The 18331-nt window shown below is 40.4% G+C and overlaps 1 protein-coding gene and 1 non-coding gene across 2 annotated transcripts; both read right to left on the bottom strand.

Moving 5' to 3' along the window:
- Window positions 1-1161: 1161 nt before the first annotated feature.
- On the bottom strand, window positions 1162-17517 carry ahcy (adenosylhomocysteinase). The gene is made up of 11 exons (XM_037765683.1): window positions 17360-17517; window positions 13179-13369; window positions 10185-10260; window positions 9685-9837; window positions 7396-7508; window positions 6708-6915; window positions 6279-6366; window positions 5637-5754; window positions 5335-5457; window positions 5140-5211; window positions 1162-2410 (listed from the first exon to the last, which is right to left on the bottom strand). Exons 1-11 carry the CDS (start codon window positions 17385-17387, stop codon window positions 2279-2281), a joined length of 1302 nt encoding a protein of 433 aa, XP_037621611.1. The 5' UTR covers window positions 17388-17517; the 3' UTR covers window positions 1162-2278.
- On the bottom strand, window positions 9930-10062 carry LOC119499111. Its single transcript, XR_005209286.1, has one exon. It is a non-coding gene; the product is annotated as a small nucleolar RNA SNORA17 (small nucleolar RNA).
- Window positions 17518-18331: the final 814 nt, after the last annotated feature.

Below are 18331 nucleotides of genomic sequence, written 5' to 3'. Positions count from 1 at the left end.
TTCTAAATTACTATTATAACAGTAATTATAATGCATTATAAAAACATATAATGTATTACAACTATGGGAATTATAACACTATGATCCTTGAAAAATTACGAGCACAAATATTATGATATTTGACCTCATAAGTAATTATAAAACACTTTATGTGTTATGATTGTTATAAAGTATTATAACTATAATTAAACAGTGCTATAAGCAGATTATAACACATAAGTATGTTTATAATTCATTATAGACATGGGCATCATAGAAATTGTTACCAAAGAAAACAAAGCTAGATTATTTTAAAAATATTTTCTATTCTATTTATGTTTTTTCATCCTGTTTTATAGCAGATGTAGACCACTGCCCTGGAACAAAGACCATCTCCGCTGACATAAAACAAAATCAATTACATCATCAACATTCAGGTATTGTAACGCACAGCTAATTCCACTAATGAATTAGTGTGACTATGGTTTAGGCCTCTACTACTGTACATGAGATGAGAGACGGAGGGACCTGGTAGCTACACACCTGTGTTTATTTAAATATTAAATGCCTTCATTCACCAGAAGACCGAAGAGGTTACCGGAAATGAGGGGAGAGAAGAGGAGAACGGCGCTCTTCGAAGGTCCACAGCTGGGTTCAAACCAGGAATGTTGTAATTACAGTATGTATGGCTTTAACCAGCAGGGCCTTTATTATTATACCTCCGACCTCTTTTTTAACCTGACTCGACTTTTATAAGGCCATTAAATAGGCGTTATCAGTCGCTATAAGCACCAGAGATGTGGGTAAGTAGTACGATGGTACAATGGTCGAAGCTTAGAAGCATTTGGGTCAGCCCTAATAAGGATATATTATGTATATATGTAGAACGTCGTCATGCAGAAACCTACATCAGGTAACGTGGGAAAATGTTTTAGAAGGGCTTGGGGAAAATATAATTTTGACTCTAAAACATATGTACTTTGACCAAAATGTGAATGTTTGAGGTTTTTATATCATTCTGTAGCTTCTCAGTGGTGTTCCTCATGTATTCAAATCCAAAATAATGGACCCGTCCTTCAAGGATACCAGAATGTGCAATTCTCATGTCTAACTGTCAGGAGCAGGACTTCCACTTTGTCATAAAAATGTGTTCTATCACACGACCATATGGAGGAGAAACAATTCAGAGTCAACATGTTTTTCTTTTATTCTCCATTGTCACAACTGACACTTTCAATCCATCGTTTACAAGCAGTTGAACTCTATTTCAGGCTGTAACCGTTGAGAACCGCGACCCCCGCTTTAACGTCACCATGATTGGCTACAGTGAGAAATAAAAGCAGCGGTGGGGAGGGGAGGGGCGTTGCACATGTTTTGGCCCTTAAAGTCAAATGAAATAATCACAATAAAAAAAGGAAGACAGAAAGAATAAGACTTTAGAAATCAGATGATGCGCTTTGGTGGTTCCTTTGGCATCAGAGCTCCTCTTTACCGATCGACCTGGATTATTAGTAAAACACACCGAGCGCTTCATGAGCATCTTGTCAGGTACAGTTTCCATTAAGCGCTGACCCAGGGCAGCAAATATGTGTGAACATACTGGAATAAGGCCGCTGTACACTAAACCGTTTGCCTCGATTCATTAAAAGACGCAGAAGAAGAAGAACCAGTTCGGTCACCTTCCACCTGGAGCCGTGACGAGACGGAGAGAAGAGCTAAGGTAGAAAAGGGTTTATTTTATTCCATAAATGGAGAGGGAATGACGAACAACAAGAGGAATTCTCTTTAACAGCCACAGTGGCACTTTCAGAAGAGTATTGATGAGAAAGAAAGAGGAGAGACGGTGGACGACTGAAGATATTGGTGTTAAATGAGATGGTTTTCAGTTGAAATTCAGGGCTGGATGTTTCTGCACCCTCCTGATGTGATAAACTCCTACACAAATAAAGCTCCAGATGGAAGCTTTGGGTAGTTGTCTGGGGCAGCAGTTTGAGCTCAAATGTCTCATGTTTTCAAACCAGAAATGAGTGATTCAACAGCAGCTGTATGGAAGGTTATTTAAAAGGGAAGAAACAAACACAAAATTGTCTCTCAGAGTCCCTGAAACGTTGAGATTTGGAAGTCCAAAACCTAAAGTGGTGCTCAGAGTGCAACCTGGCCCATCTCTGAGCTCCCACCCACCAAACCCTGCTACACCTAAACACCAAAACTGTTCTAGCCACACCTCCTCGTCCTCTTTCTTCTTCTTCTTCTTCTCCTCCTCCTCCTCCTCCTCCTCTTCCTCAGCTGGACAGGGTGCTCAGTAGCGATAGTGGTCCGGTTTGAAGGGCCCCTCGGTGGGCAGACCCAGGTACTTGGCCTGCTTGTCTGTCAGCTTGGTCAGCTTCACCCCCAGTTTGTCCAGGTGGGCAGCTGCCACCTGCTCATCCAGCTGTTGAGACAGAGAGAAATGGGAGAGAGTCAAGTCAATTTTATCTATATCTATATATATATAGATATAGATATATATCTATATCTATATCTATGCAGATGAACGGCGCCCCTTCGCCGGGACTCCTCGCTCTGTCACCCCGTAGCGTTTCACTTTGGTGGCCTTACGTGACGAGGTGTTATCAATCAACCTGACTAGGGTGGCTTCACCCACAGGTGCTTTCCCCGTAAACATTTGTTTTTTATTCAGAGAAAATGACCTTTTTCCCGTCATGATATCAACGTGCACGCAGCATCAGCCTCACGTATCCAGCCGGAAAGCAGACGGTCCGCGAGGCAAATTATCACGGGAGTGAAGTAAAAAACAAAACAGAAATTCAACTAACGTTAGTCTAAAATAGTTTTAAAATGTTTTTCCATATGTTTTCATGTATGAAAAGACCCAAAATGAACACTGTAAGAGGACAGCTTGATTACTATAAGTGAACTCTAAACAGCGTTTGTAGGAATGATTCTGTCCAAAGCTGTTTGATCACTATCAGCTGTTGATCTCTGTATTATTGATCTACTGTTTATATTGAAAATGAGGACAGAAGCAGCAGGTTAATCCACTGTTCATTTAACTTGAACAGAAGTTGGTTTATTAGATGTTTTGTTAAATATTGCTCTGCCTTGTATCTTGAGAACTGAAGCAGCAAATTAAGTATTAAACTACTGTGATAATCGACTAGTAATCTTTTAAGAAGAAAAAAGTCTAAATTCTCTGATTCCAGCTTCTTAAATGTGAATATTTTCTGGTTTCTTTACTCCTCTGTGACAGTAAACTGAATATCTTTGAGTTGTGGACAAAACAAGATATTTGAGGACGTCATCTTGGGCTTTGGGAAACACTGATCCACATTTTTCACCATTTTATAGACCAAACAACGACAAATTAGTCGGCAATGAAAATAATTGTTGCTTGCAGCCCTAATGTACTCGTAACTTTTCTGATTTAAGAAATTGCTTTTGTCAACATCTGATTCTTTGCACAAATTTTTATTTCGACGCTCACATTTTAGTTCTACAACTACATATATTTTTCTACACATTTACAGACTTCAAGACACCATTTCTCAAGCTCAGAGTCGTATTGACCCTAATCTGAGCCCACAGGTGATTAACCAAACATCTCTGTTGATGCTCTGATGTATTAAACTGTATTTCAGAGCGGCCTTAATGGATTTGTACAGCGATCCAGCTGTGTAAGAAATCTGGTGTATTCTGTTAGACAGGGAGTGGATATGAAGGACTTATATGGAGGGTCGTCTTGGATGGAGGGAGATGTTCTGAGGGCATAACCCCGCTCCTTAAATCTCCACATCATCTCTTGGCTTTTTACTGTTCAGCACCAAATACATCTGTTGCATTGAACAGCAGCTTCCTGTTTCATTTTTTTAATCTTCCAATTCTAGCCCGTCTTATGAACCCTGCTCCCTTTGATGTAACCGCTCTCTATCACTGTAAAAACATCACATCTGGGATTTCCTGCTTTCATTTTTTCACTGTGGTTTTCAGGCTTAAGTGAAATAGACCATGCCAAGATCACTGTAAAAGGAACTGAGATGAGATCATCCCTCTTTTTAAAGTCACCCAGCTTGATCTATATCTTAAATGTATCCGTTCCATCCTGAATAGACATCTAAGAGTTCAACTCTTGCATTAAAAGAGAAGAGGCTTATCTGCGACCACACCAACTGCACATTGTTTTCATCATTTCAAAACGACCCTTCCCTCGAGGTCTTAGATGATTATCAGGGGCGGAAATAAAATCTGGCAAGTGAAGACTGCAAAACAGCTGGCCGCGAGTCAAGTTTTCAGACCCCTCAACAAACGAAGAGAAGAGACCAGTCTGGCTTCTCCAAAAAGGGAAATCATTGTCTGGTAGGTTTTGGTGCAGGGTGCATCATTAATCTGGTGGCATTTCATTTTATTCTACAGACTAGAAGTGGATATTTATTATGGATGGACGCAATTAGTCGACTAGGCGATTAAACGTTGCTACTCCCGCTAGTCGGCATACTAGTTGGTTAAACATGTTATTAACGGATATATGCCGTCTCAGCTCTCCACTCTGGTCTGAACTCATCAGCCGCTCCTGACTCACATCCGCGTTCTCCTGGTCGCCGCCTGCCACCACTTCCTCTTTCAGCAGCTGAGTTCAACAGTCAGTCTTGTTCTCTCCTGATCAACTGAATTGGTCAGCGGATAGGGCTGTATCAAATGTCTTTTTATTTTTTTAGGGCTGTCAAAGTTGATGCAATAACACATTAACGCAAATTTGTTTTAAGGCCACTAATTTCTTTAACGTATTAATGCAACCAATCTTTCCAAGTTTGTAGCTCAGTTTTAAAGCTAGAGTGGAGATACTGGTATCATATGAAACTAGAAAACCCAATGAATCCATTGGTACCAACCATGTCATGCTAGTTTGTCACAAAGGAGTTTAAATAACACTCCAAACTTTACATTTTAGCGAGGAAAAACTGTCATGGCCATTTTCAAAGGGGTCCCTTGACGTCTGACGTTGAGATATGTGAACGAAAATGGGTTCGCCAACTATTTTGATAATAGATCAATTGGTCAATCTAGAAAATAATCAACAGATTAAAAAAGACAATATGCCCTAATGTCCAAGATCAGTTTTAATGCCGTGTAAGTGATGTACTGCATAAAAAACATTGTTCTGACCTGCTTGGGCAAGAAGTAGACTCCGAGGGGGTATTTGGAGGTGTTGGTCCACAACTCGATCTGAGCCAGAACCTAGAGGGGATGACAGGTGGTGAGACTCAGATTGGATGCAGCATCATTATGTCAGTATGTCTAGGACTTAAATTAAAATCTTGCTGCTCATGACTCCCGTTACTCTTCTCTGGCTCACAGTACCTGATTGGTGAAGGAGTTGCTCATGACGAAGGACGGGTGTCCCATGGCACAGCCCAGGTTGACCAGTCTGCCCTCGGCCAGGATGATGATGTGACGGCCGCTCTTCAGACGATAGCGATCGACCTGAAGGAGGAGAGGGAGGAGGATTACTGCTTCTGTGACAGTTCAGATACAGAACTCAGAGCGTCGACCGAGTGGGAACACAGAAGAGAAAACCAAGAGAACAGATGCCAAACTCTGAATATAAAATGGAAAAGTGAACTTGGTTTCAGCATGTAAAAATGAAGTCTAAGTTTTCCTACCTGAGGCTTGATGTTGACGTTCTCTGCAGCGTTTTTTTTGAGCCAGGCCATGTCGATCTCACAGTCAAAGTGTCCGATGTTACAAACGATGGCATCGTCCTTCATGTTCTCAAAGTGACTGAAGGGAACACACACACACACAATAATTACCATGCAGCTTGTTGTTGTACCAACATTTGACATTCTAACTTTCCGTAGCGGTGCGCAACAACCGGCTCTAGGTCGGCTCTGGGTGAAGGTGGCTCGCTGCCCTGACTGTGAGCTTTTCAGCACCGCTCTGCCGCTTCCCGGGCCCGTGGACTTAGTGCTCGCTGTGGCTCCCGGCGCGATTGTCAACCGTTTACCATGCTTTGTGGGTGTGAGTTTTTTGCCGTGTCATCACCATTAATATCTATACAACCAGTGGGTTTATGATTAAATTGTTTACTGGAGCACATTCTTCTTCTTATAATAATAATAATAATAATAATAATAATAATAATATTATTATTCATTTTGTTCTCAAAGTTTTAAAAACATACAAAATTGTCCAGGGGAGCGTGCCCCCAGACCCCCATAGAGGGTGGAAATTCCTGTATTTTTTCTTACGATGTCAGTTTTCCCCCACAATATGATGCAATCCTTTAAACTGGTCCAACTTACTGTCCCAGGATGATGTCCTCACAGCCGGTGGTGGTGACGAAGATGTTTCCTTCCTTAGAAGCCTCGTCCATGGTGGTGACCTCATAACCTACAGAGCAACAAAGGAGAAAGGGTTATATACTGTGGACTGATAATTTAGGTTGTTCTCAAATAATGGGTGGTGTTTTGAAGGGAGAACCCTGTCTTTTTTATTTTTAAACAAACTTCTAAGTTACTACATAATAAGTAAGTTTGACTTATTTTTTTCTTATTAATAATTTCTGCAGACTGCAGGTGTTTGGTACAATCTTGGCAGCTGCAGAGGCACGATTTGAATCTTAAATCCTAACCAACTATACACAGTCAACTCAAGTTTTTTTCTCTCTCCATGATGTTTGAAAAAAGTGTTGGTGGCATTAATATGCTGTCCCTTTGGCCATGATCACCTACCCTCCATGGCCGCCTGCAGGGCATTGATGGGGTCGATCTCGGTGACGATGACGCGAGCTCCGAACCCACGCAGAGCCTGGACGCAGCCTTTGCCAACGTCACCATAGCCCGCCACCACGGCAACTTTACCAGCGATCATCACATCGGTGGCTCTCTTGATGCCATCGATCAGGCTCTCCCTGCAGCCGTACAAGTTGTCAAACTTACTCTGCAGGGACGGACAGAGACAAGAAAAATATATTATTACAGTATTCAGCGGGATGCATGGAGCTTTATCTGGAGGGATAGACAACTTCCCACAGTGGGCCTGTTGTCAGATTTATAGATCCATAAATTTCCATAAGTCACAGCATTTTCATGACCTCTAGTTCAGAGATATTCAGTTAAGCTGTGCAGTTATTCAATACAAACAGCAGAGATTATGTCAAAAGGTCTACTAGAAGTCAGTTTGAATCCTACATGAAGAAAACCAAGACATACTCTGGATATTATTACACCATACTGACCTGTGAGGTCACATTTTACAAACAAACTCTCAGTATTCATTCAACAAACATTCTTAAAGGGGATATTTAACACACTATTCTTTCATTAATGAATGCGGATTATTAGGGATTTTTCTCCACCTTCATCTAATTCACACTGCACAGGATGCAGCTGGAGAGGGTTAAAGGTCGAGGCTGCTCACCTTTGTGACGGAGTCGTTGACATTGATGGCGGTTATTTTCAGCTCGCCCTTTTTCAACATCTTGTACAGGTTGTGGACGCCGGTAGTCGTCTCCTCTGATACGCCACGGATACCTGAAAACACAAGGTCACCTAATTATGGAAAACATATTTACAGAAATAGTTCTCCTGATGTTTTTTCCAACGTAAGGGTACTCATAACACTGTGCATAAAGCAAAAGTGAGCCGAATAAGATGTTTTATGTTTTAAAAACTATGCGAGACGTCACTGCAACTAGATGGTTTCTCTTAAATTACTGAGTAATCCAAGAACTGACTTTATGCATGTAAATACAACGACACGATGTGTGTTTAAACTGTTGGTGGTGAGAATCACTCCCGAGTCCTCGGGGTGTTGTAGAGTCTCAGTGCAGACTACCACCGGTCTTTTATAGAGTGTCAAATCATAACAGGAGTTATCTCCAGATGCTTTTTATATAGAGCAGGTCTAGACCGTGCTCTATAAACTTATTTAACTTCTTTCTGAGAGCCAGGTGAGAAGATTCCCAATGGCAGTGAATCTAAACTGTTGGTGGTGAGAATCATTCCCGAGTCCTCGGGGTGTTGTAGAGTCTCAGTGCAGACTACCACCGGTCTCTCTCTGCCACCTTGTGACACAGCTGCAACACGACAGTTGGGCTGCTTTTAAAAAAATTTGAAATGATCTTAGTATTTTTTCCCTTGGTGGACACGGTGGGGAAATGTGGAAAGACACAAGTCTCACAATCACAATATCCAGAGTAGGGTGGTCACAACAACCTATATGTATACCGGTAACAAGTCAGAATGCCCAAATTCTGAAAATGTGATGGTACTTGTTTTTCATACAGTACTGCAGGTACCGTCAGGGCTCAAAGTTAAAGCCTTTGTCGTCGATAGAAGATGTTTTTGGGACGCAGTAAACTCACTATTGACGCACCCTAATTTTTGTCTGATAGTGCTACATTGTGAACAACGAATCTGTATTGAAATCAGCAGGACGAGAGCTAGTTAACGTTAGCTGTTAGCGCCGTGCGCTAAGGTAAATTCTAACGTTATCATGACGTGTTCAAATGTAATCTTGTTCAATGTAGTTTTTGTTGAGAAACTTGAATAAATCCATTTGTTTGAAGGAGATGTTTTCACAGCAATAAAATATATATTAGGAAAGTAATTATGACCTGTTTAACTTCCTAACAGAAACCAGTATGCAAACGGTAATAAAGGGTGTGTATGTTGGAGTACAGGGGATTTATTGCTTTACTATTGTTTTTTACCGTAGTAATTGGTATCAAGAATCGTGGAATTTCACTGGTATTGGTATAGAATACTACATTTCTGGTATTATGACATCCCTGATCCAGAGCAAAACTTTTGTAATAGGAAGGAAGGAGGAAAGAACTAACAATCTTGGGAAGCTCTAAGTATGAAGTAGTTTAAGTTTGAAAATATTTGCTGTGAATTCTAAGTTCAAAATGATGTAACATGAGTGAAGTTGCCCTATGAACCAGCTTGTGTCAGACCACTGCCGCCATCTAGTGTCCAAAACTCTTCTCTACAGCTTTAACCAGTTAATATAATATTACAGAGTGGGAAAATCCATCACCAGCCACTGAATCCTGGGACATCTTCTGGTCAAAGTTAGTTCCCTGCAGCAGGACCCAAAACTTAAGTCTGGTTAACAGGGAAAATAGTGAAACCTAACCAGAATCCTGTGACGTCAAGCCTTTTTCTAAATCCCACTTTAAGCCCCCCTCCAGTGTATTTTGACATTTCTATGATATTTCATATTCATTTGAGTCATTTCCAGACTAAGTTGATTAGCCACAAAAATAACTTAATTTTGTGCTCGAAATAAAGAAGGTTTTTTCTAAAATGGGAATATGTCATATAACTGCAGGTCAAAGGTCATCCTCCAAGCTGCAGGTTCACTCATGATCGTTTGAGTCTGAGCAGCAGCAAACTAATAAATCTGTTTATCTGTCTGTCAGTTTGTCATTCTAGTTCGTTAGCTGTAGTTAGCTAGCCCAACTTGTTGCAGCTAACTGAGGAGTTTCATTTAATTTTTTAGTTTCCTCCACCTTAGTTTAGTGTGTTTATTTTCACCGTGGTATTTGTGTGTGCGGTGAACGGGTGAATTACGTCTGACTATTAACCACACCCCCCATTCTCTGTTTGAGAAAGAACATTAACTAAAAACAGGACATAAAACTGTCTGGAGAGGTCTTTAAACTAGGGAACAGGGGGAGGGTGGGAATAAACAGCAACCAACCTGCCAGCAGTTTGGGATACTTTGTGTGGACCATGTTGGTGAGGTCTCCTCCGTCATCCAGGATCATGTTGAGGGGCTTGCCGTCCTTGAAGTACAGAGTCTGTTCGATGCACCACACGTATTCCTCGTCGGTCTCACCTTTCCACGCGTACACTACACAAAGAGATGGACACATTTGATTATTTCAATTTATTTTTATATAGAGCATGTCTAGACCGTACTCTTCCCACTGGCAGCGAATCTAAACTGTCGGTGAGAGTATCACTCCGAGTCCTCAATATGTTGCTGAGTCTCAGTGCAGACTACCACCGGTCTCTCTCTGCCACCTTGTGACACAGCTGCAACACGGCAGTTGGGCTGCAACGCCTCAGGGGCATTAAACCATCTCACATACAATATCTGGTGAGCAACATAGAAAGTATCTTTTGCCAGAAAGCTAGAAAGTCATAATACACAGCTGGTCATCTTATAATTCACATGAGGTGGTGGTGGTGCATTACCTGGAACACCAGTCTTGGCGATGGCAGAAGCAGCGTGATCCTGAGTTGAGAAGATGTTACAGCTCGACCACTGAACCTGAGGAGGAAGAGAGAGCGTCAGGAAGAGTGAATTAATCTCTCTAATATTCTATAATTTACTAGAATGAATTGAAGCAATAAATTCATTTGACACACAGCAATCACCAGAATACATGGAATTGTTAAGCACATTTATATGAACTTAGGGAACCTGGTTATTTCTGCAGTAAGCTCATTTTATAAAGAACATGTAAACTACACGTTAATAAATAATATTTCTTGGCGATGTATAACTGGGTTGCTGACAGGGTTTCTACATATGACTGAGCAAAGGGGCTGAGTGGAGCGATCATTCCTCGAGGTGTTATAAGTCAGGTCACCTGCTGGAGCTGTTGCCCCCACGACCCGACCCCGGATAAGCGGTTGAAGATGAGATGAGATGAGAGAGAGGTTGCCAACGTTAATCAACTTGATGCCTGTCAATCACGCTCAGTCTCGTGTGTGTCGCCTCACTGTTTTGACTAATGCTCGCTTGCGGGTACGTAGTGCAACCAACAGGACGCTGACTTAACGGCCACAGGTGTCACTGTTAACAACCAATTTCTGATTATTATTAAAAAATATCTTAACCTTGCTGGACACAGTATGAAAACCTTAGCCTATAATTTTTATCAAGGCCTTTTGAGGCTTTAGTGAATGTGCTTGGCCTTGTTTTTATGAAGCCTAACTAAATGATCAGAGAGCATCTTTGAGAAAAGAAAGTTAGGCATGTTGACTGTGTTAACATCAAGATAAAATATATTATAGCATCATCATTGTTAATGATCAAACTCTTTCAATTATAGATTTATGAAAGCAGGAATGAATGAACTGGCATTGTGAACACACACTCTGCTGCCATCTAGTGACCAGAATTCTCAACTGCAGCTTAAAAGAAGCGTCACAGGCTCACAGTGAAATCTAAATGCCGTCCAGATGCAGAGTAAAAGTGTGTTTTACAGTCAGTTTCCTCCCAATAAATCACTGTAAAGTAAAACTCAAGCCAAGGTTCATTTAAATGTAAAATTGCCCTTTTAGAATATAAAGACCAAACAAGAACCACCAACTTTGGTTGTATGGGAGGTAGATTGACTCGGAATTACAGAGTATCACCAGCACTGAAAGAGAAGTATAATTGATTTTGGGGCGAAAGCGGAGAGAGGAGGTTGTTATTCATTCTCTGTTGGTTCTCAGGGTGCAGGTTCCCGCAGGATGAAACCAGTCCTGGTCAGACGGATAAAAACCAACATGATAACAGAACACAGCGGCCTTGAGGCAGACAGAGGGAGAGAGGAAAATCCCAGACTCACTGAGACAGTTTGTTCAGATAAATGAATCAATAAACATGTCCTCTCTGGAACTGCTGCTGTAGTGCACTTTAGAAAGGCAGAAGACGGAGGTTATACTGGCCAGCTTATGCACGAAGAAACCAAGCGACCATAAAGACTAACCGAGCCAATCGCAGATCTGGTAGTGAGTGTTTTGTCTCCTAGAAAAGTTTAACTGGACTTGAAAATGTATAACCAAAAGATGTTAATGGAACCGAGTGGAAACAAAGTCTGCGCTCACCACGGTGCAGGAGAAATGAAAAAAGATTATTTTCAGTTTTTGGATCTGTAATGCTCCTTTTCTGGATTTTCTGGAACTGCACCAGATCACAGCATCTTCAAGCCTTATGGTGTGTTCACACCAAGAGCGAAGCAAACTTTTCGCACGCCACGATTACATTCAAAGAGGCGAATGACGCTAAATTTTAAATATTTAAACTCGAGCGAGAACTTCGCGTGACGCTGTGTCGTGAAAGCCTTTCAGCGTTCAGATTCTCCTCCTGACATCACGACGTTGTTGAATCAGAAATGAAGGAAATAAATCTTGTAGGTGTCTGTGGTCACCCAGAGCTACGATAGTACATCATATCTCTACAGAGACCGGACCAAACTCTGTGAATAAACCACAGACTGTCTACGGTAGAAACAACAACGTTGCTGCCATATTTATGCCTATATGACTTTATGTTGAGTGTTGATGGAGCAGCAGCATAGCCTGGCACTGATCCATCCAAACTCCATTCAGAAAAGAAGCATTTTAAAAGTTGATTGCTTGTCGTCTTGCAGACAGACCTGACAAAGCATGATTTCAGACTTTTAACAAATTTAGCATCATTACGTTGTTGTTGTTTTTGCATTCTTTTGATCTGTTTATTGCAATAAAATCACAGCACAGGCGGTTTATTTTGGGTTCATACCGCAGTAGCGACGTGTGGCTTGCTAGATGGTCAGTGCAATGGCACTGTATGTGAATACAGCTCGCCGCCGGGTGATGTTATGAACCCAGACACGACGGCTTTTGGTATTTCCACAACATGTGCAAAGCAGCAACAGTGCTTATTTCTTCCATGGTTGGTGGCGGAAATGACGGAAAGAAAAGTTGTTGGTATCTGTGGAGACAAGCTCCTCCTCCTCCTCTCTGGTGCCTCTAGTGCGAATGAACACAAATGATACCAGCGGTCCAATTCACATGAATAAAGCAAAGCAAAGATTTGCTTCACTCTTGGTCTGAACACAGCATAAGATATTTCATATGTGTAAATTCAGGTCATTAAGACCAGTTTCCAGTGCATCACATCTAGGGTGATTTTATCAAATCCAAAAAAGCTTTTGAAAAACACACTGCACTGTATGTTTCACTGCTAGGGTTAGCAAATCTATTGAAAACGGCAGATTGATCAATATGACTACCTGTTTAAAAAGTTTTTCAGAATCTGGCAAAAGTTTAATAAAACTCTTGTGAGTAAACTCCTCCTGCAGTTGCAGCCGGCACATTAAATGTCACTACGGTGTTGTTACAGCAGGAACAGTGTTTTTCTGAAAGTCATGAATGATCAGCGGATGTTCTTTCTCGAAGGATAAATATTAATAAGCAGCTGGTAAATGTCACCTCAGCGCCGAGATCGGTGAGGGTCTCGATGAGCACGGCGGTCTGCAGGGTCATGTGGAGGCAGCCGGCGATGCGGGCGCCCTTCAGCGGCTTGGTCTTGCCGTACATCTCCCTCATCTTCATTAGACCGGGCATCTCATTCTCTGCAATATCGATGGCCTTGCGCCCCCAATCGGCCAGGGTGATGTCAGCTAGGAGAGAAAACAGGATGTTAAGAAGCTTTCTATACACAGTGGACACATTTTTTCAATTTCAATTGCCAATATTAAATGCTTGCAAAGGGCACTAAACATGTCCATATTTGCTGGAGGATTGGCACAACTCTCAACATGATTTAAACTGACTCACAACATGGATGAGATTCATTTCACGTTCTTCTGCACTTGTTAAATCGCTTCCTGAAAACTAATCAGGATGTGGTATTTGGAAATGTGCTGTAGTTTTGAGAAACCCGATGAGGATATCTGCTAATGTTTTTCCTGATGCATGTAAAATACTGTCATTTTGTAGTATGTGAGATTGTAGCCGTCTATTTGCAGACTGAGTTGTTGATGTACTGTGAAAATCCACACAACCACAGCTGTACAGTCTGTACACTGCACAGTCACTCCTTTCATTTGCAGACAGCTGCTGGTGCTGTACATGTGCAGTTTTTTTTCTGTTTAAGCTTTACTGGAGAGAGGAGAACATGATCTCTCTACAATGAATCTAACAGAAGTGTACCTATACATTCAAAACAAGACACTGAAAATAAGCAAAAATGTATCTTAATTAGCTGTCAAAGTTAACGCGATAACATGTTAATGCAAATTTGTTTTAACGCCACTTATTTTTTTTACACATTAAAGCAATCAGTTTGTAGCGGGCTTAGTTGTAAAGTGAAGATACTGGCATCATATGAAACAGGGAAATCTGAAATATTTAACTCAATGGGAATAATGTTTTGCCTTTTAAATAGGATTATTTTTACAGATTATAATTTTTTCACTTTACAACTTTATTACTGTTATGAAATAAGGCTGTCAAAGTTGCAAAGTAAATGCAGTACCTGTAAGGGTTTCTGGACAATATTTGTCGTTGTTTTGTGTTGTTAATTGATTTACAATAATAAATATATACATATATTTAGATAAAGCAGCATATTTGCCCACTCCCATGTTGATATAAGTATTAAATACTTGACAAATCTCCCTTTAAGGTACATTTTGAACAGATAAAAAATGTGCGATTAAATATTTTAATTGATTGACAGCCCTAATCTTACTACCTTTTGACAGCATTAGCTACAACAACTTGTATTTTTTTAAACATGTCAGAACAAGTGAATAACAATGAACAAGTAAGGTTGCTAAACCATCTGACCTTGATTCATACTTAAAGATAACTGTCACGATTTTACATGAAAAGCACACAGCACTGACTTCTTCTTCTTGTTATCCATATTATTATAATATGGTGCTTTGTACAATGTGTGTTTTTGTACTGTTGGAGAGAACACAAAGCAGGGGAGTGCAACAAGTGCTGCAGGTTTAACACCGGGCTAAATGTAGTTTGATAATCACCAGCCGGACCCACAGTTTACCAGATATGAAGAGCACAGATCTACAGCTTCAACTTTTGACACCACTAATCTCTACACTTCAATTTAGAGATCATCATGATACAACAGAAAACGACTAAACAGGAAGTGAAGCACTCAGCTCTAAGCTGCAGGCTCTAAAATGCTGCAGGTAAACCAGAAGGATGCAGGGTGGAAGTCCCAAAGTACAAACCCCCACCCTTCACCACCAGAGGCTGCAGTCTGTGCAAACACACCTCTGGGCTAACTGCACCAGACCAGAACTGGCCTGAATGACCAGCCAGACGCAGGATTAGGAACACAAGTTCACACTGAGGTCAAAGGCAGTTAACTACTATCATCATCAGATGTAAATCATTGTGTGATCCTGCATAGCCGCATGAGCAGAGCAACAATACTGACAGGCATTGTGGTCCAAATCCCATCAGTACAGCATTAACATTTGAAGTGCAGCTATTAATCAGGTACACGTTCCCTCATGACCTCAATGAACTTTGTGCAACAGCTCAAATCAGGCCAGTCATTTGAAGAGAGCAAAGCCAGACCTGTATGTATTACTCAATATATTTTGCTCTGTTGAAACCAACCAGCAATTTACTTTAAGAATTAAAAAAACACCTAACAATTATTTTTTATTATAAATCCATCTGCACATTATTTCCTCAATGAATCAATTCAACTCTTATCCTATAAAACTACCAGAAAATGTTGGAAAAAAAGTTATTGCTGCCAGTACATATGAAGATCAACTGATCATTGCAGCTATAATGGAATAACACACTGCAGCACTATTGATCATTAGAGATGCACCGATCCCACTTTTTAAGTCCCGATACAGAAACGTGGGCTTTGGTTATTAGCCGATACCAAGTACCGATCCGATACCAGTGTTTAATGAATAAGCTGTATGCCTCACTATGTGGACGTGACTGTTCTTTTAGGTGTAAGACATCAGGCTTTACTTAAACATTGTTTTCTTAACTTTATAAAACAAAATGTAACAAATAAATACATTATTTATACAAATGGAATTTTTATTCATTATTCAAATTTATAAATCATACACCAGCAATTTGGTAAAAAATCTTCAAAAGTAAGACTTTCTTATTTATTATTAAAATAATAAATGATATACCAGTAACTTGGTAAAAAATATTCAAAATTTAAACAGGAATTAAAATCCCAGTTTATAATGTATAATATATAAACATAATAATTGAATAGATCAGATCCATTGTCACCGATACCTGATCCTGCTATTTGAGTCAGTATTGGCCCAATATCCGATCCGGTATCGGTGCATCCCTAGTGACTATATCAAAATGACAACATACACTCTATTATTATACTGTACTGATCATGTGCTGCAAACCCACTAACCTAAATCATCAAACTAGTACAAAATGTACATTTTAATGACAAAATGTGGCACTGTATGACTGCTTCAAGTAAATGAGAATTTAAATGAAATTAACACGTCAGGACTTGACGGACAAGTTACTCAGGAACTCTCTGACACTTGACAGCATGTAGTTAATGGAGAATGTGTACTTTGCCCCCAGAGCTATCCCTTAGTCAGTGGGACATTGTGCAACTTCTCCTGCACCAACCAGCTGCTTCACAGCAGGTGAACAAATGTCTCGTTTGGCAGATAATGATTGCAATGTTACAACTGCAGTGTTAATGGATAATACCCTCTATTCCTCAATGCAAAGCTAGTAGCCTATTTCACTTCTGTATTTTTCCCCAAGTATTTTGCAATCAATTTATTGAGCATCTAAGATTTTTCCGATTCTGATTTTTCCTCACAACTGCAAAATAGGAGCACCACGTGTAGTCCCAGCATTACTACATAAAATAAGATATAACTGTATTAATCCCAAAGGAAAGAGATTGCCAGAGAATGCTCAAAATTACAACAAGTTCAAGTGTATAAAATACAAGTGTATAAAATAAAAAAGTACTATTTCTAGCACTAGTGCCTAATAGAATAACAATTAACTAAGATACATTTAGTAAAATGAGTAAATAAGATAAGATAAGTAAAATAAAAAAGGTAAAGTAAGCTAACAAACAGAAAAATAAGTAATATTGCACATGCAAGACATTAATATTGCACACAATGAACAGTGATATTGCACATGAGAATGTTAAAAGTGCAGCTCTGTCTCTACCTGCTCCTGTCACTCATGTAAATAAAAAAAATAAAAACTGGCGGCGAGGGAGGCGCCAGGCATCACGGGAATTGTAGTTTGTAAACACAGTTATGGCATAATGACGTGATGCCTGCGGCTCCGCTAATAAACTACAACATCCAGAGGCTTTAAAACGTCGTTTCTGTTCACCATGCTGGGCGCTAATACACGACTGTTACATATCGATTCATTCTCAGATTTAAACATACTGCGAGTATCGAAAAGTGGACATTAACAAGTTTGAAGCTAAAATGACTGTAAAGAACAACACTTTATGCGAAACACTTTGCTAAATAACAACAACATAAACGACATATAATTTACCACATGCTACCTAGCAACCCGCTAGCCCTACGAAACCGCTAGTCCCCTTAGCAACGGTTAAAATTATAACTGTTCACACTGACCGACTTTGTAGGGAAGTTTCTCAGACATGGTTGTTTTCTGGTGTTGTGTTGCGGGCAGGTTGAGTGTAGCAGCAGCCTAGCCGACGGACAGAGGCAGAGAGGGAGGGACGAGAACATGACGGCTCGCTTTTTATCCTCGACGCCACATTCAAACCGGTTTACACGACGGGGGCGGTTGACACACACCTCCACTCTGGATTCCTATTGGCTGCGGCAGAGCCCGCCCCGCGTCTGAGCGATCTGATTGGTTAACGGGTGATGTGGGACAGCCAGCCAATGGTAACTCGAGGTGCAGTGAGGGGCGGTGAGTAGTAGTGGATTAGAAGGGGAGCCAGCAAACTGGGGGAAACTCTCGCGAGATTGTTAAAGTTAGACGTTGATCTCGATAAATTAAGGTTAGGCATTGACGTCAAATAGTTAAGGTTAGGCGTTGATCTCGATTAGTTAAGGTTAGGCATTGATATGGAATAGTTCAGGTTAGGATAGGTCGTCGGGCAGAAAGTCTCGCGAGACTATTTGCACGTGTTTGCAGATCTCGGATTAGATTTTGCAGTTCGAGGGCTCCCTTCTAGACACGATGAGTGTTTGGAGCAATTTTTGCCTGGAATATGGTGTTTTCCGAATTGGCTAATAATTATATTGTCACAAAATAAATGCAAAACTAAATAAATAAAAGGGGAAATTAAACAGAAGAGTAAATAAAAAAAGGGAATTAATACAAAGCTAGATAAATAAAGAAGCAAATTAAAACAGAAATATGAATTTATGTCACATTTTATCAATTACTGAATGGCTGCTACTACTGCAAAAGCCCTGAGTGGACTGTGTGTTCATGGTAACTGCTTGGTGAATTTATTAATTGCTTTTATTTATTGTTTTAAGAATTTGTATCACCAGAGTTCAGTATCAACTAAAGCAAGGCTTGCATTTCAACCTGATCTTATGGCCTTATCTTATACTGTATGAGCCCTG

The sequence above is a fragment of the Sebastes umbrosus genome, chromosome 1 (genome assembly GCF_015220745.1).
Source record: "Sebastes umbrosus isolate fSebUmb1 chromosome 1, fSebUmb1.pri, whole genome shotgun sequence".
NCBI classification, from domain to species: domain Eukaryota; kingdom Metazoa; phylum Chordata; class Actinopteri; order Perciformes; family Sebastidae; genus Sebastes; species Sebastes umbrosus.
This window is presented reverse-complemented; position numbering and strand designations above follow the sequence as displayed.